This window comes from Leucoraja erinacea, chromosome 17 (assembly GCF_028641065.1).
Source record: "Leucoraja erinacea ecotype New England chromosome 17, Leri_hhj_1, whole genome shotgun sequence".
Taxonomy (NCBI): domain Eukaryota; kingdom Metazoa; phylum Chordata; class Chondrichthyes; order Rajiformes; family Rajidae; genus Leucoraja; species Leucoraja erinaceus.
In genome coordinates this window covers 3,189,209-3,215,759 of record NC_073393.1, presented here as the reverse complement: position 1 = coordinate 3,215,759, position 26,551 = coordinate 3,189,209, and the positions used below count along the sequence as shown (strand labels likewise).

The 26,551-nt window shown below is 40.0% G+C and overlaps 1 protein-coding gene and 1 long non-coding RNA gene across 3 annotated transcripts in view; one reads left to right on the top strand and one right to left on the bottom strand.

Annotated features, from left to right (window-relative positions):
- Positions 1-151: 151 nt before the first annotated feature.
- Positions 152-3,687, top strand: LOC129705014 (uncharacterized). Its single transcript, XR_008724838.1, has 3 exons — positions 152-970; positions 2,578-2,732; positions 3,388-3,687. It is a non-coding gene; the product is annotated as an uncharacterized LOC129705014 (long non-coding RNA).
- A 2,103-nt stretch (positions 3,688-5,790) lies between these two features.
- Positions 5,791-26,551, bottom strand: part of lonp2 (lon peptidase 2, peroxisomal) — a 31,895-nt gene continuing 11,134 nt past the window's right edge. For both annotated transcript variants that reach the window (XM_055648387.1, XM_055648388.1), the window contains 9 exons: positions 22,011-22,269; positions 20,576-20,717; positions 18,609-18,759; positions 17,683-17,809; positions 16,853-16,983; positions 10,713-10,852; positions 8,195-8,402; positions 6,680-6,870; positions 5,791-6,491 (listed from right to left, as the gene is read on the bottom strand). In XM_055648387.1, the coding sequence (XP_055504362.1) occupies positions 6,270-6,491; positions 6,680-6,870; positions 8,195-8,402; positions 10,713-10,852; positions 16,853-16,983; positions 17,683-17,809; positions 18,609-18,759; positions 20,576-20,717; positions 22,011-22,269 (1,571 nt within the window). In that variant the 3' untranslated portion in view covers positions 5,791-6,269. The remainder of the gene's footprint in view (positions 6,492-6,679; positions 6,871-8,194; positions 8,403-10,712; positions 10,853-16,852; positions 16,984-17,682; positions 17,810-18,608; positions 18,760-20,575; positions 20,718-22,010; positions 22,270-26,551) is intronic.

Here is a 26,551-nt window from a genome sequence, read left to right as displayed (position 1 = left end):
CAAACCTACAAGACACTTGGCCTCTTGCTCTTTTTTTCTGCCTGTTGCTTATCTTTTACTCCATTTTCCTCAGTGGTGCTACTTTGCTATTCCTCTTTGTTTTGTGTGTGTGTGTGTGTGTGTGTGTGTGGAGGTGGGGGTGGGGGGGAGGGTGGGAAATAACTAATCGTGGTAAAATGGAATAAAAGGTTCAGACATCCTTTTTGCTGTGGTGAAAGTATGCTGGTGTTATTGCATGAATGTAAACTTCAGTACCTTTTCCCTCTTTGGAAGAGAAGACTATTAGTTTAGACAAGCCTGCTTTAAAACATTTTATTTGTAGTTACATGTGAATAGCTGATTTAAAAATTGCCAAGCCCGTCTACTCTACCTAAGTTTTCTGTAGTTTAGTGTTTTGCTGAAATGCAAAAAGTTGCACACTTTTTAATTTTATACTGTGTAAATTAATACTTTCATTTAGTCCTGTTTGATTTAATTTTGTGATCATGTTTTAATGACATGCAGCTGCTTCCCTGAATGTTTCAACAAACACTGTCATTTTACTGTAAGTCAAGGTTCAGTTGTGGTCATAATTATGTGCAGAGCTTTTCCGATTCTCTGTTGTCCGAATTAGTGTTCTTTCAAATGGCTTCCAATCAGAACTATTCAGGTACATACTGTACAAGATCTGTGTGTGCCCTCTTTTTTGACTCTTTAAATTTCTCTCTCCTCACCCCATTGAAAAAGCAGAGTTTAAGTACTTGGGCAACTTGAAAAAGAAATCAAATGTCTGCATTTTTGTAACGTAACTTTTTTCTCCTCCCCTCCCATGTCCAATGCATTTAGTGAAATTATACATAAATACTCATATTCTCATTTTTGTTTAAATATGCTTGTCATAGATATTATCCAGAAGTCTGACCATAACTAAACATGATCCAGTCATTAACGCAGATGATGTTTTGCCTCTCTGACAGTATTACACCACAAGGTAATATAGTATGAGTTGCTATAATACCCAATTAGTATACATTTAACTGCTTTTATGCAATTAAGAGCTGATTGTTTAGATCATTAAACCAGTTTGTGTAAGTATAAAGACAGGAATTTGTTTCTTTCCCCCCGAACATTTTGTTTTAAGGAAGGCCACCTTCGCCCAATTTTGATTATTTAGACAGAGTTACATTGCCAAAACTGCATGATGCACATTGTTAACAGTATTTAATGTTTAAAACTAAATTAATAAAGATGGAACTCTGCAGTTGAAGTCTGCAGCGTCTGGTCTATGCGGAGTAACTGGATTACTTTAAATACACTGCACCTGGCTAAATTCTGTAACCATTGACATTTTAAATTTGTTCTATTTTCAAAGATGCAACAAACAATGTCCTCTGAATTTTAAATATCAAACTATAGTGGGAATGGATTTATACACTTGTGTAGCAAGCTTTACTTAGATACAATTGGCATCTATTATTGCATTAATTTCATGTGAACCTTTTTGAATCATTTGTGAAAACACTAAATATTGATCCAGACCTCTTAATAATACAATGCAAGATGAATAAATATTACTATCAGATCCTAAATGGCAGCTTATCTTTGATTAAACTGTTGTAACTTTGTAATTAAACTTGCTCAATGAATTTCTTCAGATTAGAATATAATGAACTAGTTGAGTTTGGCTGCAATACTACTTAAATAGTAGAATTTTTACTAATATTTCCACTTAGGGAAGAAACCTTCCCCCCCCAAATGAGTGAAGTATGTTAGCGCTATCTCAATAGTAATTCAGTCATACAAATCCTTAATTTTGATCTAAGGTTTATGGAATTGAGCCACCTATTGTGCAATGTACTGCCTCTTGAAGTTACTGGTGAACTTGCTCTCTCCTGCAAACATTATTTGCAAGCAACATTTTATCTAAAACCACTTGTCTTACACACACTAAGTTTATCTTTAATACGAGGTGGCCCATTTACTTTAACCATGCTATTGTACAGTAAATGCTGTGTAAGAGTTTCGGTTAAATCTTTTTAATACTGTTCTGCCTGAAACTTGATTTATTGTGTGTTTATGCTTATTTGCATTTTAAGCTCCAATAAAAGTTGATTCTCACCTGTTTTTAAATGGTCAGCTTCTTCTGGCAATTAGGAGAATGGTGCCTAACTTTTAAAAATGCCAGGAATTTGTTTGAGTTCTCGGGTTATTTGGGTCTTGAGCTTTTGCGCAAAGAGTAAAGAAAAATTAAACGCTCAACTGTTCAAAAGCAAACTTGTTGCAGAATAGCATCACTCTGTTGTCTATGGATTTGATGTCATTCCCCACATTAAAAAAAATACAGCTGCCAGCAGTCTAACATTGAATTTTGTGTGGGTTTTTGTAGCAGGGTTTTGCACTTTGAAATGCAAAGGTACCATGGACAGTTTATTTTCAGAATGGGAGTGGGATTTTTTTGGTGAATATTTTAAAGAAAATGTTCAATTTCACCTTAAATGTGAAAGATGAAACACACTCCTGTGCAAATAAGGTGGCACTCTACTCTAAAAAAGTTTTGACATTGGTCAATAACAAATGAGGTACATCTTTTCTAACCAGAAAGAAGTGGGACCACATTCAATTCAGCACACCTACTGCCTCTTTGCTGTTCAACAAATCACAATGATGTCAGCTTTTAAAGATGCACTCTCCATGGCACGCAGATCACAACAGTATTATGAAAGTTGCATGGAGAAGAGATGGAGTGTCCCAAGGTATGTAGAAATGTTCATGATTTAGACGCATGCCAGGAGCTTGAGGCTCGCTAGGAGCAAGAATCAACATTGGAATAAATTCCAGGAGATTGCTAGACATGTTAAATATACACCTTTTCATACTAACTTGGCCATAGATGTGCACATTCTTGCCCTGTGTCTACAATCTACCCAACACAGGTCATACAATGACTTGCCTACATTAGTTACCTAATTTGAGAAATTGAGACCATTGACGAAACTCGAAATGACCCCTTTTCCAAAGTGCCATCCACCTCAACATGCCAGTTGTGTTCTTCAACATTTTCATTGAGTAGATTAGCCCTTTTGCAATTCATTAAAAATAGATCTATGGCGTGTTGCTCTCCCCCCCCCCTCCCTCCCCCACCCCACAGTGGTGAATCTAAGAGTTTCTGCAGGGTCACTTGGGATATGTGCTGATTTCAAGCAAAATGAAGTAGTCTTCCAGCAGCAGTCAGAATGCAACCACAAATTTAGTACTAAACCATCGCTCCCGAATAATAATTGATCAAAATGGAGCCGCATTAGTGTGATTAAGGTGAAAAACAAACATAATGTGTTAAGGTCAACACATTCTTTGACTTCACTTTATACTGTAATTTTTAACACACAAATAACTTTTGTTTTCATTTAGGACAATTTTTTCAAATTGCAGTGCTGACACAGCTGCTTGGCCATTCTGCATAGCCAGTGACGCTTCACTTTCACACTTAGAAAGAGAATGGTATGCATTTTGGGTCTATGGTGCAGTTCTTAGCTTCTGAGGGATGTTCCTTAAACAAAAGGGATTGCTTTACGATGGTGTGGCATGAATGCAAAATAAGTACAACTGAAGCTATTCCTAGTGTTTAATATGGGGGAAGAATGACAATGATCTCTGACATTAACTTGGAATTCTCCACCTTGTTTGTGCTCTTAAAGGTTTCCATGACATTGTGTGAAGTTGGGGGGGTAGGGGGAGGTGGGAAAGAACCTTCTATGAGAATCGTACCAAGACAACAGTGTAATGAAACATCCTCTTAGCAGAGATGAAAGCTGCACAAGCACATCAAATGCTGTTTGGCTACGATTCCTTCATCAGAATAGCAGTATGAATATGGTAATTCAGTTAAGGTTTCATCTGCGGTTTACCATTGTGTATCGTGATTATTTGTTTCAATGGCTTATTGTGAAGCTCGAGTTCAATGAGGGTGTTTTCATTGCTGAAGGTGTGTGGACTTAATTGGCTTGAAGTTACCCCTTCAGTGCATCTCAATAACTCTTGCATGTTGATCTCATGAGTACATTGTGACAACCATTACTCCAAGCAATGGAGTAAATATTTACCATTGATGTTGAGCAGCCAGCAAAAATGTTAAGTCTTTTAACCATTAATACGAGTGAAGGATCTCTAAGGAAAGTGTTTTTTGTGCAGTTTAGTGTTTTAAGTAAGATGTTATTCATCAGTATATACAGAAATATTGAAGTCATTTAAATGGAGCAAAGATTACTTACTGCATGTGCCATATGCAGTGTAAGGAATTTGCAAAACAGCATTTGAGGGAATTGATTCCGCATCTGTGAGCTCTCAACTGTTTAATAGTGTACTGCAGCGGTAGACAGGGTTGCTTGTTTTTTTGCAGAGATGCATGTTCTGTAAGCATGTTCATGTGAGGTGAATCTCAAATCTCACTACATGGGAATTGCATGCTGTTTGTCGGCTGAACTCCTGGTGATGTTATGATGGACATCTCACTCTTGATGCAGGGTTTACAGAAACAGTATGTGTTTAGTCCAGTTTAAAAGCTATCCCAAGATTCTTTATATGTATCTTAAAAACAGAGTAACCAGGGAGAAGGTAGGACAATAAAGAATAAGCAGGGAATTTATGCTTTGAGTCGGGATGTTGTTGATGTACTAAACAAGTACTATGTGTCTGTATTCACCAAGGAGGACAGTGAGATCAATGTGGGGAAGACTAATGTGCTATGGTAGTTTGCGATCAAGAGGTGCATTGAGGTGGATATATGCTGGTAGCAACCATTCCAGGTTATTGAAAGAAACCTGGAGATTGTAGGTGCCTTGACAAAGATGTTTGCATCCACCCGAACCACAGGCGATGTCCAGGAGGACTGGAGAGTAATTAATGTTTCTTGTTTAAAATGGAATGTAGAGTTAATCCTGGAAATTATAGACTGGTGAGCCTCGTATCAGTGGTGGGGAAGCTATTGGATTCTTAGGAATAGGATTTACTTGCATTTAGAAGGATAAGGGCATCAGTCTGAAGAAGGGTCTTGGCTCAAAACGTGGCCTATTCCTTTGCTCCATAGATGCTGCCTTGCCCACTGAGTTTCTGTCTACCTTTGCTACTTGGGGACAGTCGGTGTGGCTGTCCACAGGAGGTAATGTCTTGTGTATTCGAGTTATTTGAGGAGGTGATCGATGAGCGTGGGCCTGTGGATGTTAAGGCATTTAATTGCGTATCTCATGGGAGGCTGTACCATAAGATTATGTATGGGATCCACGGTAACTTAATCGTTTGGATTCAGACCCAGCTTATTCATAGACAGTAGTGGTGGAAGGGTGTTATTCTGGTTAGAGCTCTGTGACCAATGGAATTCTGCTAGGATCTGTGTTGAGACCTCCGTCTATATTACAAGGGTATTACCATAGAAACATAGAAAATAGGTGCAGGAGTAGGTCATTCAACCCTTCGAGCCTGCACCGCCATTCAATATGATCATGGCTGATCATCCAACTCGGTATCCTGTGCCTGTAAAATGTTGGCACAAACTTGGATTGTTTTCTCTGGAATGTTGGAGTTTAAGGGGAGACCTGTCAGATGTGTAGTTTTTATGGAGGGTAACATATTTCCACACATTTAGCTTTGTAATCATGCAATTATGATATGGTTAATCTTGTCAGTTACTGCAAATGTAACATCTCAATTCCTTAAAAGTGAGGATGAGTTTGCTGAGCAGGAGTTTAAATTAATCTGTAGTGAAATAGATTAAAATGATGGTTAAAGGTGCAAAAAAATGTTACGAGAGAAACAACGCAAGGATATGATTTTATATAAATGTTATAGCAATCAACAGTGCATAAATTAGCTTAGTACTTATCTGTTGATTTAATACTACATTTTCTGGAAACATCAGTGTAACTGAACACAACTCTATCTTAATTGTACCATTTCCATTGCATCAGACATGTCGCAATATAACAGGAATACTGTTTAAACCCTAATTTTCCCAAAATTATAATGTACAGTTTAACTTCATCCATTTTATATTCTTTATCTCTAGACCACAAGTCCTAGGTAACCACCAGAATAATGTGCATGTGCTTGAATCCAACCTTTTTTCTTCCCCTGCTCGAGGTAAGTGTTTGGCCTTTACACAGCACCTTCCTTTGACTGGGATCTATGAGGGAGGAAAACTACCAGTGTAGGATAGTATTAATCAAGCATAATTTCTTGAATTATCAGTTGGATTAATGTTAAACCATCAACAGATGCTATTTTAAGTGGCAGTGATCTTAGAGTTTACTGTCTAAAATACCATGCCGTGACTCAGCTGGGAATCCTCCTTCAAATGCAGCATTAAGCACTTCATCTAAACAAAAAGCAGTCACAAAATCCAGATCTTCTCTCATGTTGGCAGGAATCTCCTCTAGGTCCTTCTCATTTCTCTTTGGTAGTATGACTCTCTTCAGACCAGCTCGATGTGCAGCTAAAACTTTATCCTTTATTCCACCCACCTATTATAAACCAGAAATTAAAATTATTCAGTGGGATTATTTACAAGATAATCTAATTCTTCGAAAGATTAAACTGACAAAATAAACTTTCAACCCACCATAAAGATTTAACTGAAGAATAATTTTCCTCCTTAAAGAACGCAAACATACTTTTATGTTTTAACTACTCCGGAACCCCTCGTACTTACTGGGAGAACAAGGCCTCGGAGCGTTATTTCGCCTGTCATAGCAACATCAGAACGTACTAAATGGCCACTGAACAGAGAGGCAAGGCAGGTTACTATAGTAACTCCAGCAGATGGTCCATCTTTTGTGACGGCTCCAGCTGGAAAGTGCAGATGTATATCTGTGTTGTCGAGGAGGTCAAAGCTTCCAGCAGCTAAATGTCGATACAAGAGAAGGTTGTTACTGTCTAGATTAGAGACAATGTTCCCATAAAATCAAATACACTTGTGTACAGTAAGGAATCATAGTTGTTATACAGCTATTTAGTTGCGATAGCAATGCTACTGCCCCAAAAGATACTCTTGCTCACAAATTTTATTTCAACAGCTGAACAGATCTAGGACAAAGGACATTTATTGCCAATTGAAATTTGAAGTTGCCAGGCAGTGCAGTGAAATTTGAGTTGCCAGGCAGCACACAAATAATATAAACACAACACTATAGAATTTAACATTAAACATAAACCCCCCCCCCCCCCCCCCCAGCTGAATCTACATTTCCCACTGAGGGAAGGCAACAAAGTTCAGTCCACTTTCTCTGTTCACCCGTGTTCAGGGCCTATTAAGGCCTCCGCAGTCGTCGCTACGGCAGCCCGATTTTTCTTGCCCTCTCACCAGATGATGGTGCTCCGGCATCGGAAGAACACTCTCAGCAGCTTGGAGTTCAGAAACGACCGCTTCCTACCGGAGACCGTGGTTCCCGAAGTCCACAGGCCGCACTGGGCGGAGCTCCAACACTGGCGCCCTCAGCAAAAGATCCCAGGCTCCGCGGTGTTAAAGTCAGCGGCGCCTGACATTACAGCGCAAAACCTGGTCTGGATGCACTCTCAACCATTTCAGTAGCAGTGTGGTGCTTTTTTGGGGGAGCTTGGAGGCTTTAGTGGAGAACTAACGTTGATTTAGTTGGCAGGAAGGGTTGGGTTCAGAGGTTATCTAGGGATTGGAGTGGTGAAGTACAGAGGAGGTGGATTGTAAGGTGGTAGGATTGACAGAAACAAGCTGGATGTGAAAGAGTTGGAATAGAGGAGCAAACCAAGAGAATTAAGACAAGTGGTCAGATGGGGTATAGGGAACGGGGAAGAGATATTGCTGATGAGATAATTAATTGGGAGGATCAGACAGGACTAAACACGCTTGCTATGGGATCAAAGTGCAAATAGCTGTGGAAGTGAAGGCAAAGGAATGAATAAAAATCTGCATCTCTTCTGGCACAATTTAAAAAAACTAAAAAAAAAACCTGACTTTGAAAATATGTATGACCATTCTTCCAGGCTAATGGGGATATGTTACCAGAAACATTAAATTTTGATTTTTCCCAGTTTGCTGCTAGATTTTGAATGGCAAATGTTACTATTCAACTTGAAGCTCAAAAGCTAACTGTATTTTATTGACTCACAGTGCATCTTATAAAACTGAAGATCAATACAGTTGCTGAAATCATATATACCGCTGTTCTCAGTAGAAAATTTATTAACATACCGTTTGTCAAATGGTATTTTTTAGCATTGCTGCGTAACCAACTTATTGCGAGATGAGCCGATTCCTTCATAACATCTCCTAACTGCCCTGTTAAAGTAAGCTGTCCCTCTCCTTCCATTCGACTCGCTTCCACAAACATAATCTCACCACCCAATGGTGTCCAAGCCAAGCCTATTGCTACCCCGGGCTGGCTCAGCCGCTGAGATACCTGTGTAGCAAAAGAAACATATTTATCAGGAAACTAATGCTTTTATAGTGTGTTAGATGCCCTGTATTTGTAGTTATGCGAGTTCAAAGTCTTGGGCCTATTATCCTATCTGTCCTATTCAAGTTATGGTAAGGATACTACATTTGGGTGGGAATTGGGAAAACAGCTGGCAATTCTGCTGTAAATTGCTCATCAAGTTAAAGCTCATTCAATATGCCCACAACATCTGTCCAAGTCAAGACCAAAACACTAACTTTCTCTTCGCACAGATGCTGCCTGACCAGCCAGGTTTTTCACTGTTTCAATCAATGACTTTTCAATGGGGGGGGGGGAGATGCGAGTATGAAGAAAAATGAAGGAAATAATCAAAGGGAAGGTTCTTTGTGCCAGGATGAAAGGCAGAAGATACTAAATAATAAAACAACGATGAACACTAGACACTAGGACAAAGGAACACTTCTGGAGAGAGAAATTATTAAGAATAACAATTGGGTTTCATGAAAACTGAACTGGAAGTGACTATTCCTCCAGCCTTGGTCTCTTTGAATCTACACGTGGTTTCTTGCTCTCTGATCAAATTAAAAGATAAAGTAGCCCACTTAGTCCACAGTCACCATCGATTCTTGCTAGTTCTATGTTACCCCACTTTCTCATTCACTCCCCACATATTAGGAGCAACTTGGAGGACAATTAATCTTAACGGACACATCCTTGGAATGTGAGGGCCCAGAGGAAACTCGGAGCACCCGGAGGAAACTCACATAGACATGGATAATTAAAAGTAGAGAAAATGATCAAATGTTTGGATGGATGGTATAGTTTACCTAATCTGGAACATATTGCTACAGGTGGTGGATGCAGATATGATAGTGATGTTTAAGCAGCTTTTAAATAGGCAAATGGATTTGCAGGCAGATGAGGTCCGTTCAGCTACACACTGTTCAGCACAAATATTGTGGGCCCAAGTGCCTGTTCCCATGCTGTATTGTTCTACAGATTACTAAAATTGTGCAAAAATTACTTGCCATCAGCTATTCAAGAACAACTCCAAATTAGTAGCTGTTCCCTCTGCTTTAATGCATCATTTGTAATAGTTTTAGCTGGTGGTTAAACCAATCATAAAATACTAGAAAGCTTATTGCATAATGTGGAGGGGGGGGGAGGGCATGATAGTTAAGAGCACAGCAGTATGTTTACTAAATATTTCTGATTACAATCTGAAAGGGTAGCTGGCTCTCACTTTGCATCAATTTAAAAGAAATTGAGTTCTACTATTGATTCCATTGTACGGGCCTTCTAAACTAATTCTAAATGTGGCGGCTGGGCTTGCATACTCAAATTCAGAAGGATTGGAGGGGATCTTATTGAAACATACAAGATTATTAAGAGATTGGACATGCTAGAGGCAAGAAACATGTTCCCAAGGTTGGAGTCCAGAACCAGTGGCCACAGTTTAAGAATAAGGGGTAGGCCGTTTAGAACGGAGCTGAGGAAAAACATTTTTACCCAGAGGGTTGTAAATCTGTGGAATTCTCTGCCTCAGAAGGCAGTGGAGGCCAATTCTCTGGATGTTTTCAAGAGAGTTAGATAAAGCTCTTAAAGATAGTGGGGTCAGGGGATATGGTGAGAAGGCAGGAACGTGGATAATCAGCCATGATCATATTGAATGGCAGTGCTGGCTCGAAGGGCCTACTCCTGCAAAATGGTCAACCAGTCAAGCTGAAGTCATGACACGGCTATTCACTAGTCCCCAATTAACATTCATGGGTTTTTCTCGGACAGCCATACATAAATATCACGGCTGCCTAGGAGATATTTCAATCAACTGGCTCTATAACAATTCTCAAATGGTAAATTAAAAAATGTAAGTCTATTGAAAAATTCATTCCTCATCAATTTATAATTTTACAAAGTTCTGACGACTTTGGTAATCTAATCACGTTACCAAGATTTATCCGAGTGGATTAAACAAGATTTAAAACCAGAATGGTATCACTGGAAATGCAGATCTATATTTGTTTCCCCTGTCAAACATGGCAATTTCTCAGAGCTATTTTGACTAGCATTGTGCTTGCATGCACCATAATGCTTCAGGAAAAAAGTTTATTTAAAATTTAAATATGTTTAAGCTTTTGTAACCAATATGTGCATTTAGTTGACATCAAAACGGATAAATACTGCAAAACAAACATAAGTATCATGCACCCACCAGTTCACTGGTTATCACAAATATTCTGTTGACATTTTCAGGTAATTGCAATAAAGGGATTGTCCTCGCATGCCAAAATAAAATTACAAATACCATCCTACCTCCATTTCATAAATGGGTGTTCCCAGAATGTCTTTCAATGCATGTCTATCAATCACAATGGGCATCTCAGGTGGCAAGGCAAGATCAGTTACATCATCAATGGATTCTTCTTTGGTTTCCTCAGGGACACTTTCTTTAACTTTAAAATAAGGGGGAAAAAAACATTAGTTGAACCATAAAGGTGTTACTTAATACACAGAAGAGGATATATATCAAATAGAGGGGGGAAAAAATCAGGGAGGATTGGAAGGGTACGAATTAAGTTTGGAACATCTGAACATTTAAGTGAAAGTTTAGTAAATAAGGCATTGCTGAAGATTGATACACTTACCAGGGGAGATTTAAAAAAAAAAAGCAGTCACGTTCATTCATGTTCCTTATTAGGAAACTGTGTCTCTGATTTTAAACCAATTTAAATGTCCAATGGAGAGCAAATACGCTGCTATATTGATTCCGAGCTGCACGGCCAGAAATGCTATGCTAGAAATTTAAGTTCATGATCAAGTGAGTTTATTGTCATGTGTCCCTGATAGGGCAATGAAATTCTTGCTTTGCTTCAGCACAACAGAACATAGTGGGCAAGTTCTCAGAGCTATTTTGAGTCTACAATTTCAGCTGGCTACTCATGACTCCTACAGTATTATTTCTAGCCCGTGTAGTTTTCCCTGGATTTTTGTCAACATTTTGCTTTCAATCAAATATAAACAATAAAAGTTGTCAACACAAGTGATCTTTTATTTCATTGTTCTTTATGCATTTTTTAAATTGGGTTTGCCAATATGACAACACATAATTGCATTTTGACAGATTTGATAAAATCCAAAAATGGCAACAAATTCCAACTAAATCTGACTTTCTTTTCTTGTGTGGTTTACTATGGTAATTAACTGAGACTGAGAGATTTCTTTCAGTCCATGATACATTCCCCTGAACTGTGCGGTTTGACGAGGGCATTGCAGAAGCCCACTGCTCTGCTGTGGAGTTCCATCACACACGGTGCCTCAGGAAGGCCGTCAGCATCCATAAAGACTCAACACACCCCTGTAACGGACTGTTTGAACTACTTCCCTCTGGCAGACGTTACAAGGCCTTCTACGCCCGAACCTCCAGACTCAGAAACAGCTTTATTCCAAGAGCTATAGCGGCTCTGAACCGGCCCTGCTGAGTGCCCCCCACCCCCCCATGGACTGTCTCCCTCGGATGGTCACGACACACAGCTTATTTATTTATTTTACTTTTCTTTTTCATTGGTTGGAGCTGCATACTAAATCTCGTTGCACTAACGTGCAATGACAATAAAAGATATTATTATTATTATCCTGGGATGCCAGGTAACTACTGCAAATTTTCCTTCCCAAAGGACATGAGTAAATAAGATGGGATTTAAAATAATAAATCATCGTTTCACATTCAACATTGCCAATTAACTTACTGTTAGATTTATTCAATTAGCCAACCTTGAACTCTCCATCTGCCATGATGGGATTCAGAACCATGTCTGTATCATTAGCCCAGGTGTCTGGATTACATAAACATTATTTGACAGTATCTCATATCATCCTTCCTAGGAAGGGACATTTACCTCAAACCCTTTGAATTTAGGAATGTTACACTTTCAGAATTATGACCTAGTTTAGGACACCCACACAAATGGAAGCATATTCCGTTCTTCTCCGATTGAACCTTTTACTCTGTAGAACCCTAAGTTACCTTTAGTGGATGGTAACAATAAACGTCACTTACAGCTGCATACAAATTAAAAATAAACTAATTGTTTTTCTCAGATCTTTGATCCGTTCTATCTAACATATGATTAGATTAAGCTAATCCTTAAGACTCAAAACATTTCTCAAATAGATTAAGACTCAGCAAATTTTGATGTTTAATGATTTTGTTAAGTTGCAGCTGAGTGATACAATTAGATTTGTAGTTCTTGGATGGTGGGTTGCCAATCAGTTCTGTTTCATGGTCCTCATTACTTTGCACCACCCTTGTTATATATTGCAGAAACATGCTGGTCGGCCCATCCATACTAATCCCATTTACCAGCACGGTGTATATAACTAGAAGCTGACTTGAACACTTATACCAATCCTGGGTCTCTAAGTCAATGTCTGTCTTTGTCCTTATTCCTGTGCATGTCATGGGGTGGAGGGCAGTTGATGTGGTTGAACATAGGTCAGGTAATAGAATAGTACTCGAAGCACAATCAGGCCACTTAGTGCGGGTGAAAGGACTATCAGTGTAAATTTAGAAGAATCAATAACTACTTTCAGAGCATAAGAAATAAAAGCAAGAGTGGCCTATTCAGCTCCGAGTGCCTCCAGTGGCCGACCTTTCGCCGTGGGAACACTACTGTACCAATCCCATCTTCCTCAATTCCCCATAGTGTTTAAAAGGCTATTGATCTTGGACAAATACATTCAAGAACTGAATCACCACAGCCTTCTTGGGTAAATAATTCAAATCATTCACTACCCTCTGGGTGAAGAAACTTCTCATCTCACTTCTGAATGACTGGCCCTTATTTTGAGATTAAGAATGCTTTTTTTATTTTTACGACCAAAGTGGATGATCTGCTATTTCTTTATGTATGCTGCAGTGTTAAATTGCAATGTCAGACATGTGTTAATGCGTGCTAATTAATATCCAGTTGTTTCCAAATGTTGCATGCCGATGTTTCTAATTTGCCTGCATTTTGCTCATACCCTCCTAAACCTCTGCTATCCATGTACTTGTTTAAATGTCTTTTCAATGCTGTAATTGTATCTCCCTCAATTACTTCCATACACTTGCCACCTTGTGTGAAAAAATTTGCTCTCGTCCCCTTTAAATATTTTCCCTCATCTTAAATCTATGCCCTTTGGTTTTAGATTTCCTTACCCTGAAAAAAAAAACTTACAAATTCAGTTCTGATGAAGAATCTTCAGTGTAAAACATTGGACAGATTCTGAACTGCAGAATGTTTCCAGTTTGTTTGTTTTCTTCTAACCTGAAGGACATTTTTAATTGCTTGAATTGAGTTTAGTTATTGCTTACCTTATTCTTTTTATAGCCTTTTAGGACGTTATAACCAGTAAGTGTGAATGAAGGTCAGTTACATATGTTAGGCACAACTTTATTTATTAATTGATGTACCACCCAAGAGATCAAGGTGGCAGCTGCAAACTTGCTTTATAAAATTATTCCTAAATACTAAACCCTTCAGAGATTTGTCAAAAGTGAATGTTAAATTGAAACAAAATAGTCATTATTTTAGCTTTCTTTGAAAACAGCTGTTGTCCTCCCTTTTCAAAAACCCATTTAAAATGCTAACAAGATTTGAAATGTCTTCCCTGAAGTCTGTAACTAAAGCCTTGGGCTGAAGATCTGCTCTTATGGAAACAGGATCATCTGCCATTATATCGTATATAAAACTAGCACTGAAGTGGAGTGACCAGAAATCCAGCAATAATCTCACAAAGTAGGAAGTTCCCTGGGGAAATGCTGGCAGTTACAAATAGAACTAAAATCCAGGCCAATACAGTAAAACTCCAATAATCAGCACTTTCACAAACAGTCTGGAGGTTTATCTATTGGATATTATTCCCTTCAATGCCATAACATCGTTTTAATTCACTTTTATTTTGAAAAAAGGTATTGCACAGCAGCATAATTTTTTTTTTTAGTGAACTGGTCAAGTTTAAAGGAATACACGGAACATTACTCATTGAGACAGATGCCAAACCATTAGGATTTCTGAGCAATCAAATGGCAGATTACTAGATTGATGGTATTGGAAAACAAGTGTAAACACTCATCTCCAATACAAGAGCCTAATTGAAAGCTAATACTAATTCTGTACTTGACATTTGGTTAAAATCTTGAGCAGCAGTATAACAGGAGTGTTCATTTTTCAAGTGCATGCACAGACATGTTGAAAGCTGGGCACAGTTGTCCAAGTGAACAATTACTGAACCAATGTGGGCCAGTGGAGTCAACCTTTTCAGAGAACTTCCGTTGTGGGAAGAATTTTTTTTATTACAAAGTGTCAGAAAACAAGTTGTATTACGGAAAGTAAAAATTTCAAATCATAATGTGCATCCACTGTTCATATATTGGTGACAATCGCTAAAGACTACCACACATTCAAATATTGTTAACTATTGCCTGATCTCCCAGCCTATTTCATTGCGGTCCTTGCACTTTAAATAAACTGGAGTTGAAACGCTGTAATGGTGCAGCACTGCATTCTGCACTCTGGTTATTTATTTAGTTTAGTTTTAGAGATATAGTGTGGAAACAGCTGAGTCTACGCCGCCCAGTGATCCCCTTACACTTGTTCTATCCTACGCACTAGGGACAATACAAAAAACAAGTAACCTACAAACCTGAAGGTAGACAAAAATGCTGGAGAAACTCAGTGGGTAAGGCAGCATCTATGGAGCGAAGGAAATAGGCAACATTTTGGGTCGATTGGCTATATTTAAGAGGGAGTTAGATGTGGCCCTTGTGGCTAAAGGGATCAGGGGGTATGGAGAGAAGGCAGTTACAGGATACTGAGTTGGATGATCAGCCATGATCATATTGAATGGCTCGAAGGGCCGAATGGCCTACTCCTGCACCTATTTTCTATGTTTCTATGAACCCCTTCTTCAGACTCTTCCTTCACTCCATAGATGCTGCCTCACTCGCTGAGTTTCTCCAGCATTTTTGTCTACCTTCGATTTTCCAGCATCTGCAATTCCTTCTTAAACTTACAAACCTGCACGTCTTTGGAGTGTGGGAGGAAACCAAATCTGTAGTCAGGATCAAACGCGGGTCTCTGTCCACTGTGCCGCTACAATAGCGATACGATATAATGGCAGATGATCCAGTGCCACTGTATCAGGTGATTATCTGGTCATTTCATCATTCTGTTTCGAGACATTGCAATAACACTCGACTCTTCACACTACCTATTGTGCTCATACATGGCTTGCTTGGACTCATGTATGTTATGATTTGACTGGATAGCTCACCAAAGATTCCCACTATATGTTGCTACTAATAATAAAACAAACCAAAACGCAGACTATTCTAATATTTAGCTAATTGATTACTTCAAAGATCCAACAATTGTTGATACCTGGATGTTTTTTTTCCCTCACATTAATTTCATTAAGTAATTGACCAAATGTGATTATTGACATCCAGAAACACAATGTCATCAAGCAGACAGTTCACGTTGAAACCAGGCCACAAATTAAAACACCAATTATATAATATAGGGGCCAGGAGCCACAGTTTAAGAGTAAGCCATTTAGAACGGAATCGAGGAAACACTTTTTCTCACAGAGAGTGGCGAGTCTGTGGAATTCTCTGCCTCAGAGGGCGGTGGAGGCCGGTTCTCTGGATACTTTCAAGAGAGCTTGATAGGGCTCTTAAAAATAGCGGAATCAGGGGATATGGGGAGAAGGCAGGAACGGGGTACTGATTGGGGATGATCAGCCATGATCACATTGAATGGCGGTGCTGGCTCGAAGGGCCAAATGGCCTACTCCTGCACCTATTGTCTAAAACATTTATGGGAACAAAATGTGGACTGAGCAAACATGAAATAGCATAAATGTTTTTAAAAAAGCACATCTTCACACAAAATTAGATTTTCAGGCTATGGTGCTTACTAGAAATAACATTGATATTCTGTTAAAATCTCAATTGTACTCAAATCAGTAAGACAACCCTGTTTTTGTACAGTAAGAGCAGTTCAAAACATGTTGAAGTTGTCATCAATTAAATTACACGAGAAAGATTTCCATCTGTCAGAAATTTAAAAAACACTTGGTGTGAAGATGAATATCACTGGAATACCGCATTTAATTGTACCAATCAGGATATTAAAAGTTGCTATTTCAAAACATTGACGACATTGATAACTTCCACAAAATATAGAACCACATCTTGAGATCTCAAACCTTCTGTTTGAAAGAACTGTGCTCAAACATTTGCTTCATTCTTCCCTTAAGAAGACTTCCATCAAAAACTAACCATCTGGCTTACAACCTTCCCTTGCATTTCCCCACCACTGGGTTCTTCCCATAACACGAGCAAAACTGATCACAGCATTCCCAGGCCCCATGAAAATGTCACATTCTTAAACAGATCCTTGTTTCCTCACCTTTCTCACTTACTGGTCCGCAGTTAGACTCAGTAACCTTGTGTTGACACTCTGCCACCTTTACAGCCACAGCCCGACAAATGGCACCTATTTTCCTCTCAAGAGACCGCACTCCTGCCTCCCTGGTATATCTGAAAAGAATTAAACGATTTGTTTTACATGTTTAACTTGTTTTAAAACAAGGTACTCAAAAAAAAACCATTATAAACGTCGCTCCATAGATGCTGCCTCACCCGCTGAGTTTTTCCAGCTTTTTTTGTCTACCTCCTATTATAAATGATTAAGTCACCTACAGTTAATAAGATCAGCATTAAGTTACAATATTCATTATTAACTGGTGGGCCTGTTTTTGAATGTTGTACTCTGTTTGAACAGATGTAACTACTTCAATTTATAAGAAATTTATCAGCATCTCAATAGAAATCAGAATGAAAAGCACTGCATCCAAGTTGGCCATTGGCAAATGCATAACCTTGGGAGTCATAGAGTCATACAGCACAGAAACAGGTCCCTTGCCCAACGCACCCATGCCACCAAGGCGCACCCATTCATACTAATTCTATGTTGACCCACTTTCTCATCCACTCCCTACACATTAGGGGCAATTTTCAGAGACCAATTAACCTACAGATTCACATGTCTGGGACGTGCGAGGAAACCGGACCACCTGGAGGAAACCCATGCGGTCACAGGGAGAACGTGCAAACTCCACATGGACAGCACCCGAGGTCAGGATCGAAACAGTCTCTGGCGCTGTGAGACAGTGTGAATGGGTGATCGATGGTGGGTGTGGACTGGGTGGATCAGTCCATGCTCCAAAAATGACTGACCTGCTGATTATACCTTCCGTTGCTTCATGTTGAATCTGAATCTCTTGGGACGTTAGCCCATGCAGCTCCAGTTGTTTAGGAATCAAATGCCTATGGGCAATTTCCATTTTCTCCTCCTGAATATAACCTAATATTTGAAGAATTAATTAATATTAAAACTTGTGATAAGCATGCAATTATAACAACATATGCAAATGCATATCCTCTTCTTGCATCTCATTACATCAAGGAATTCCCCAGAATTTCGCAATTCTCCACTCAACTTGCACACGTTCCTTTAAATAATGCACTGTGTCATGTTAATTTGTGGGTTACCTTATACAAACGGATTGGAAATTGATCCGACAATGCAGTTAGCCATTTAATACATGCTGTTGCTATTAACTGCGGCATTGGACTGAATTATGTAATAACAAAATAAATTAAACACACAAATTGTGGATAATTACGAATAAGATGAATGCATTCTGAGAAAAAACACTAAGTGCCGGAGGAACCCAAAGGGTCAGGAAGGCTGCTTCCACAGGTGCTGCCTGACCTGCTGTGTTCCTCCAGTATAGTGTGTTTTGCACCGGTGTTCAAAGCAGTTCAGGCCAACAAGCAGGCAAGACTTAACTTTGGATATGTAGGAGATACGTTCTCCGACAACAGAGCACAGAAATCCCAGCGTTTGGGCTTTCTTCCCTGATAATGCATGTATTCAGATTTGATTAAAACAATAGACAATAGGTGCAGGAGTAGGCCATTCGGCCCTTCGAGCCAGCACCACCATTCAATGTGATCATGGCTGATCCACAATCAGTACCCCGTAACTGCTTTCTCTCCATATCCCTTAACAAATATCAAAAACAGTTGATATTTGAGCGATAATTTCCTTTTGAGTTTACAGAGTTGGCTTTTAAAACTGCAACACTTTGGGATTTTACCTGGCACTTGGATGAGTTCCATTCTGTCAAGTAAAGCAGGAGGGATGGTAGCAGTAGTGTTGGCAGTAGCTATGAAAAGCACTTGCGACAGATCAAAGGGGACATTTAAATAGTGGTCCGTAAAACTATGATTCTGCTCGGGATCTAGCACCTGAAAATAAATGGGCACCATAAATTATTCTATTAAAACACAACCCATCAGTGCAGAGAACAGGACAAATAAAACATTGACAACACGCTGTAAAGACACACACTGCAAAAAGATAAAAAATAATTCAATAAAGTTTTCATTGTTTTGTGTTCCTAACATCCCACATTCAGGGTTATCACTGAAGGTTTATGATGGCTGTAGGTGATCTATTAAATCATTTTTAGTATCGTAAATCATAAAACAATTACGACTATTAAACCATGAAATGGACTCGGTGCCAACTCTTCCGCAAACTACTCAGCTTCCCAGAACAATGACAGCCCGAGCAGGAAATATTTACTTTCAATGAAGTCTTTGTTCTCATGCAATTGGAACACTAACTAGATGGAGAAGTGATGGAGATATAACTGGGAATAATGGTCTAAAGAAGGTAGTGCAGTTGGCTGTTAAATAAAAAGTGAGGCATCCATACCCTTTAAAGTGTAAAACGTGTTTCTGAAATTTCTCATCCCCATTTTAAAAAAAGAATGGTAAAATAAAACATTCTGAGATATTAAAATCTGTTAAGATGCCTGGTACTAAAAGTAACTTAAAGTAAGCATGCGGGTACAGCAGGCAGTGAAGAAAGCAAATGGCCTCATAACAAGAGGAGTTGAGTATAGGAGCAAATAGGTCCTTCTGCAGATGTAAAGGAACCTAGTGAGACCACACCTGGAGCACTGTGTGCAGTTTTGGTCTCCCAATTTGAGGAAGGACAATCTTGCTATTGAGGAAGTGCAGCGTAGGTTCACCAGGTTAATTCCCGGGATGGCGGGACTGTCATATGTTGATAGAATGGAGCGTCTGGGCTTATATACTCTGGAATTTAGAAGGATGAGAGGGAATCTTATTGAAACATGTAAGATTATTAAGAGTTTGGACACGCTAGAGGCAGGAAACATGTTCCCGATGTTGGGGGAGTCCAGAACCGGGTGCCACAGTTTAAGAATAAGGGATAAGCCATTTAGAACGGAGATGAGGAAAACCTTTTTCACACAGAGAGTTGCGAGTCTGTGGAATTCTCTGCCTCAGAGGGCGGTGGAGGCCGGTTCTCTGGATGCTTTCAAGAGAGTTAGATAGAGCTCTTAAAGATAGTGGAGTCAGGGGATATGGTGAGAAGGCAGGAACAGGGTACTAATTGTGGATGATCAGCCATGATCACATTGAATGACGGTGCTGGCATGAGGGGCCGAATGGCCTACTCCTGCACCTATCATCTATTGTCTAATCACCCTCATGATTTCTTCAGTTCTGCTTAAAACAGGTCAAATAAAAAAATGTATTCATGCAAATGTTCAAGACTAGAGAGCCTGCAAAGGTAACATTTCTATGTTGGACTAAGGAGGGTCTGTAAGTAAAGTGGAACAGTTCAAAGTGAAAAGGTTCCTAATCATTTCTACTCGGTGATGATGTACTGTGCTTTCACTTTTTTCTAAAGTAAAATGCAATCTGAAGGGTCCCGACCCGAAACGTCGCCTATCCAGTGATGCTACCTGACCTGCTGAGTTACTCCAGCACTTTGTGTCCTAAAATGCATTTCAAACCATATTCATCTAATTGCTGGCAGTAATACATTTTGAGATACGAAGAAACGAGCTCTAATGCATCATAATTTAAGCGTTCAGTTTGTGCTTCCTTTTAAGCCAAGAAAAATATCATTTATTTAAGCTTGTTTACTTAAATTATTTGTATTAATCAATGAGGAGCATTGGGGTAAATGCAGGAGATGCCTAATTCAATGAGTGCACAATTTAATAGTGGAATGCATCTTTTGTACCTCCAACAGTGCTGCTGCAGGGTCTCCTTGCAGACTCTTTCCTAATTTATCTATTTCATCCAGCAGGAAGACAGGATTGCTCACGCCAACAGTTTTTAAGCCGTTCACGATTCTGCCAGGCATGCTACCTACATATGTCCTCCTGAAAGACAAAGCACTTCAGAAGATAGGAAGCACAGGGTGTTGTTTACATACGTGGGTGTACTTGAGAACAATATGGAGGACACTGATCGACTGGAAGCATCTACCAGAGGTAATAAATCTCACCCACATCTCTTTTCCAGCTTTCTCCCACCCCCGCTCCCCCAACGGCAATCAGTCTGAAGAAGGGTCCCGACCCAAAGTGTCGCCTGCCCATTCACTCCACGGATGCAGCCTGACTCCTGAGTTACTCCACCCCTCAGTCTCCTTTACTGCAGGGAGTAAAATAGTCCCTACCTATCCAGTCTGTTCCTATAATGCAAACCCTCGAGTTCTGGTAACGTCCTGGTGAATCTTTTCTGCACCTTTTCCAGCTCAGTGACATCCCTGTACTAGAGGCGTTAGCAAATGCACCAGTTTGGAGGAGAGCTGTAAAAGGCCTTATGCCTCAGGACGACCCATAAAAACAAAGTAAAATGTTTATGAGGAGCAGCCAAGCTTAATTAAATACCAGTGACATCACAAGCTCCTTTTCCCTTTTGGATCTTTTGCAAGATCTTAGAACAAGAGTTAATTTTTTTTTTTAAACCTGTACAACATAACACTTGGAGGAAAGACACAAAATGCTGGAGTAACTCAGCAGGTCAGGCAGCATCTCTGGAAATGAGTCTGAAGAGGGGTCTCGACCCGAAACATCACCCATTCCTCTCCAGAGATGCTGCCTGTCCCGCTGAGTTAGTCCAGCTTTTTGTGTCTATACTCAGAGATGCTGCCTGATCCGCTGCGTTATTCAAGTACCTTCTGACTTTTTTCATAAACCAGCATCTGCAGATCCTCGTTTCTAAATAGCGCTATGAAGTATAATTAACTCTGAACCATTAGTGAGTAAAAATGTCCCAATGTAAACAGCATAAGTATAATTACACTCAAGGGCTGTATTGGGTTTTGTTACAGTGCTTTCAGCTGAGGGCCATGCACGACAATGAATAAATGTATAACAGTCACTTAGACTCAAACTAAACCATATTTATGGATAACGATATCAGGGTTTGTGGGAGACACATACCATGTTATTATAATGGGATCCCTTGTTAAAGAATTGTTTACCTCCCTTCCAGATATCAATTTTAGAAGCAATTATTTAAGGCAAAATAAAACAAAAGAGATCAAAACACAATATGTAAGAGATAGGGCGTGAATGACTAATTGGTGTTAAAATCAAATTTACACAAACGCAGTCTCAAAATATTACTTTTATCTAAAAATGCAATTTATATTAGTAATTGTTCAATACCTGTGACCACGGATGTCAGACTGATCGCAGACACCACCCAATGCTATCCTGTAAAACTCTCTGCCAAGGGTCTTTGCTATTGATCTGCCAACACTGGTTTTGCCCACACCAGGAGGTCCCACAAAGCAGAGGATGGGTCCTTTCAAATTGTTCTTCAGTTGTCTGACAGCGAGATACTCCAACACCCTCCGTTTTAGCTTCTGCATTGCATAGTGGTCACTGTCGAGTAATACTCTTGCAGCATGAAGGTCTAAATGATCTGGAAACCAATGACATTAAACATAGTCGTTCAAGAAAGAAATGCAGATGCTGGAAAAAAGCATGTCCTTCTTTCACCCTAATGATGTGGGGTGCCCAAAGGAAATCAGAAGTTCAGTTTGGGAGCTCATGTTTTTTTTTTTTAATCAAAAAATGTATTCAATTATTAAAAATAATATTTACACTACAATAAAACAAGCCAGAACCCATCACAATACAATACGAACATATATCAATAATAAACTATAATACAACTATGATACAATGCTACAATTCTTCGGACTGATGAAGGAATAGGTGACGTTTCGGGTCGAGACCCTTTCGGGTCTCGACCCGAAACGTCGCCTATTCCTTCGCTCCATAGATGCTGCCTCACCCGCTGAGTTTCTCCAGCATTTAACATACTAAGGACGCTACGACTCTTTGGGTGACTAGGAGACTACTCACGACCATACAGGCGACACCCTGGCAACATGTCGCGGGGTGAAGCATGTATGGTCGTGAGTAGTCGCCCAAAGAGTCGTACCTTGTTCTGGTCGCCGCTGGATTTTCAACATGTTGAAAATTTTCACGACCTGTAATTACCTATGACGGCTGCCGGCAGTCGCAAAAAAAAAATTGCGTAAGTGGGACAGCCCCTTAAGGATGACCAGGAAATCTTGAACGTGGCCTTTCCGTTCTGCTTTTGTGGAAGTCCTTTTACTTATAGCAGCAAATTGAAAATGTACGATAAAGCTTACGTTTTGTACAAATTCTGAACCATGGAATGATGGAATTAATTCTTTCCAGACGTCCTCTGATGGCTATACCTTTGGTATAATCTGGTTTCAGCATTTAACGCTTCTTATACTTTCTATATGGTTTAGTTTTTAGTTTTAGAGATACAGCGTGGAAACAGCCCCTTCTGCCCCTCATACCTGCACCAACCAGCGATCACCCGCACACTAGTTCTATTCTACACACCAGGGACAATTTACAGAAGCAATCAACCTACAAACCTGCACGTCTTTAGAGCGTGGGATGAAACCGGAGCACCCGGAGAAAACCCACACAGTCACAGTGTAGATTGGTTATTTCCTACTAACCAATTGCAGTGCTTATCAATAGTTGCTCTGCCTAATATGCGATTTATATTACCAAGATCTTGCTTACGTCATTCAGTCTGAGTAGCTGCTAGTTACTGTAATGTCCTGCAGACCAATGGTGTAAGTGGACTTTAATAAATATGTGTTGTATCTTGGCGTGTGTACGACTCGACTCATTACACACAGGGAGAGCGATCAAACTCCGTACAGACAGCACACGGAGTCAGGATTGAACCAGAGTCTCTGGTGCTGCAAGGCAGCAATTCTACCGCTGTGCCACAATGCCACCCACATTTGTAAATACGGTTATTAGCTTTTTATGATCACGGAACCTCTTGATTTACATCATAGTGTTTATCATTTTTGAACACAATGTATTGAAGAGGTCCAACTCCAAAGTAAATTTGATCAGAAGATTATCTCAACAGGGAGTAACATCTTGTCGAGGAGGATTAGCAAAAAAACGACAGCTTCCAGATTACTGAACAAAGGGAATTAACGGCACTGAACGAAGAGGACCATTCATAAAGCAACTTCACTAGACACAAATCCTTCTGCAAAAAATACATTGAAATGTAAAAATGTAGACATTTAAATTAGCCATTTATAGGATATTTGGACAAGTACGTGGAAAGGAAAGGTTTAGAAGAACATGGGTCAAATGCAGACAGGTGGGACTGGTGTAGTTGGGACATGTTGGTCAGCATGGGCAAGTTGGGCCAAAGGGTCTGCTTCCATGTTGCACAACTCTATGACTTTAATGGGAATTACTGCAGGTTTGATCCTCCAAAGCTACTAAATGAACAGGGAATGGTTGCTGCAGTTCAGCCCATTACACAAGCACAGACTTCTAGCATGCACAATTTAACATCATCTTCCTGTTACCCATCAACAATCAAGTGAATGCAGCCACTTGATAAATTACAACTCAGCAAAAAGCATACAACCACATCAAGCTACTGTGCGAATTGCACAATCCGCAGGAACATATGAAGAGTGTTCCACAAGACTAACTACTACATTCAGCACTTTTGTCTGTATTTATAGCAAATCCCCAAGGTTTAAAAGGCAGCACTAGTGCAAGCAATTTTTACGCAAGGCATTACAAAAGTTTAACCCCTTCAAATCGGAGTGATTTGTAATGGATTTAATGAGATACAAGTAGGAGTTGTTGCTGTGAAATATCGTATGAGATTAAATGCAACAAAAACATACCAATACAAGGGAAAAAAGTGCACAGAAAATAGGCAGAATTTGAAAGACTGGTGGATGGGAGGATCAAAAAGGCAGGCAATTGGCCCATCAAAAAAAATGCCAACAAAGATCAGTCTGTAGAATGGTCTCAACCCTAAATGTCACCTATCCACGTTCTCCAGAGATGCCGTCTGATTTACTGTGTTACTCCAGCACTTTGTGTCTTTTTGTGTATTAACCGGCATCTGCAGTTCCATGTTTCTTCACAAAAAAAAACCAACCAATTTCTAGTTTTAGTGGGAATGTCAAGGAACATTTCTTTACAGTGGTTTATTTAATCAAGGCATTTCCTCTGTGATTTACCTGATCGCATATCCATGGGTAGACAAAAATGCTGGAGAAACTCAGCGGGTAAGGCAGCATCTGTGGAGCGAAGGAAAAATGCGACGTTTCGGGTCGAGACCCAAGGGTCTCGACCCGAAACGTCGCCTTTTTCCTTCGCTCCACAGATGCTGCCTCGCCCAAGGTTTAGACCCAAACCTTCACCTTTTTCCTTCGCTCCATAGATGCTGCTGCATCCGCTGAGTTTCTCCAACATTTTTGTCTACCTTCGATTTTCCAGCATCTGCAGTTCCTTCTTAAGCATATCCATGGGGATCAGTCAACTTCCCAGCCAACCTGCTCCACTGAGCATCACTGCATCCCGTGAGCAGGTGAGCAGACTGCCCGATCACCGTGACTACTACAACACACCAGCCTGTGGGCTTTTCATCCTATTAGGATTCCAGTGCCTGGGGACCCTGCTTTAAGGTGCCCTACAGTGAAGCTGATGAATATTACTCCTAACCTCACTCCACTCAACCTCACACTCTAAAATGTTCACAAGTTGCAACATCTCTTGGACCCACAATACCTCAACTCTGGTCAAGAAGGCTCACCAGCGTCTCTTCTTCCTGAGGAGACTGAAGAAGGTCCATCTGTCTCCTCAGATCCTGGTGAACTTCTACCGCTGCACCATCGAGAGCATCCTTACCATGTATCTGCAACAGTATGGTATGGCAACTGCTCTGTCTCCGACCGGAAAGCACTGCAGAGGGTGGTGAAAATTGCCCAACGCTCGGTTCCTCGCTCCCCTCCATTGAGTCTGTCCAAAGCAAGCGTTGTCTGCGAAGGGTGCTCAGCATCGCCAAGGACTGCTCTCACCCCAACCATGGACTGTTTACCCTCCTACCATCCGGGAGGCGCTACAGGTCTCTCCGTTGCCGGACCAGCAGGTCCAGGAACAGTTTCTTCCCTGTGGCTGTTACACTACTCAACACTGTACCTCGGTGACTGCCAATCACCCCCCCCCCCCAGACACTCCTACCACCAGGAAAAAATAAAATTGCACTACTATGACTGTATGCACGGAAATATATTTATTTATTGCTCATATTCTATGCCGCTCTTCTAGGGAGATGCTAACTGCATTTCGTTGTCTCTGTACTGTACACTGCACAATGACAATAAAGTTTGAATCTGAATCATAGATAACACAATAAACAAAAGAAAGTTCAATAAATTACAAATAAATTTTGCCAACTTAATTTCAGTTCCATAACTCAGCACGATAAGCCAAAGGGAATCTGCTTACCTACAGAGTATACAATACTAAGTGTGCCTACCATTTATACATTTCTCCTCTTTAATGTTTTCAATAGTTCCCTGTGGGACCACAAGCCCCTGTATATCTACAGGTTTCAGCCACAAATGCTCCATCACCAGTAACCCCTAGCAAGGGGAAATAAATAAACCGCAATATAAATGCATGCCTGGTTTACCCACCCATTGTATTTTAACTGTTCCCACTTGGTTTTTACTGCATTATATGAAAACTAGAACGTGTTCACTTTGTCTTAAAATGGCAAGAAAGTTTGTGAGGGAAACGTGGTGTATATTGTATTTTGTATATCGTGCTATTCCCAATATATAAAAGTGATAGTAATAGTGCTCTTGTGCACAGTT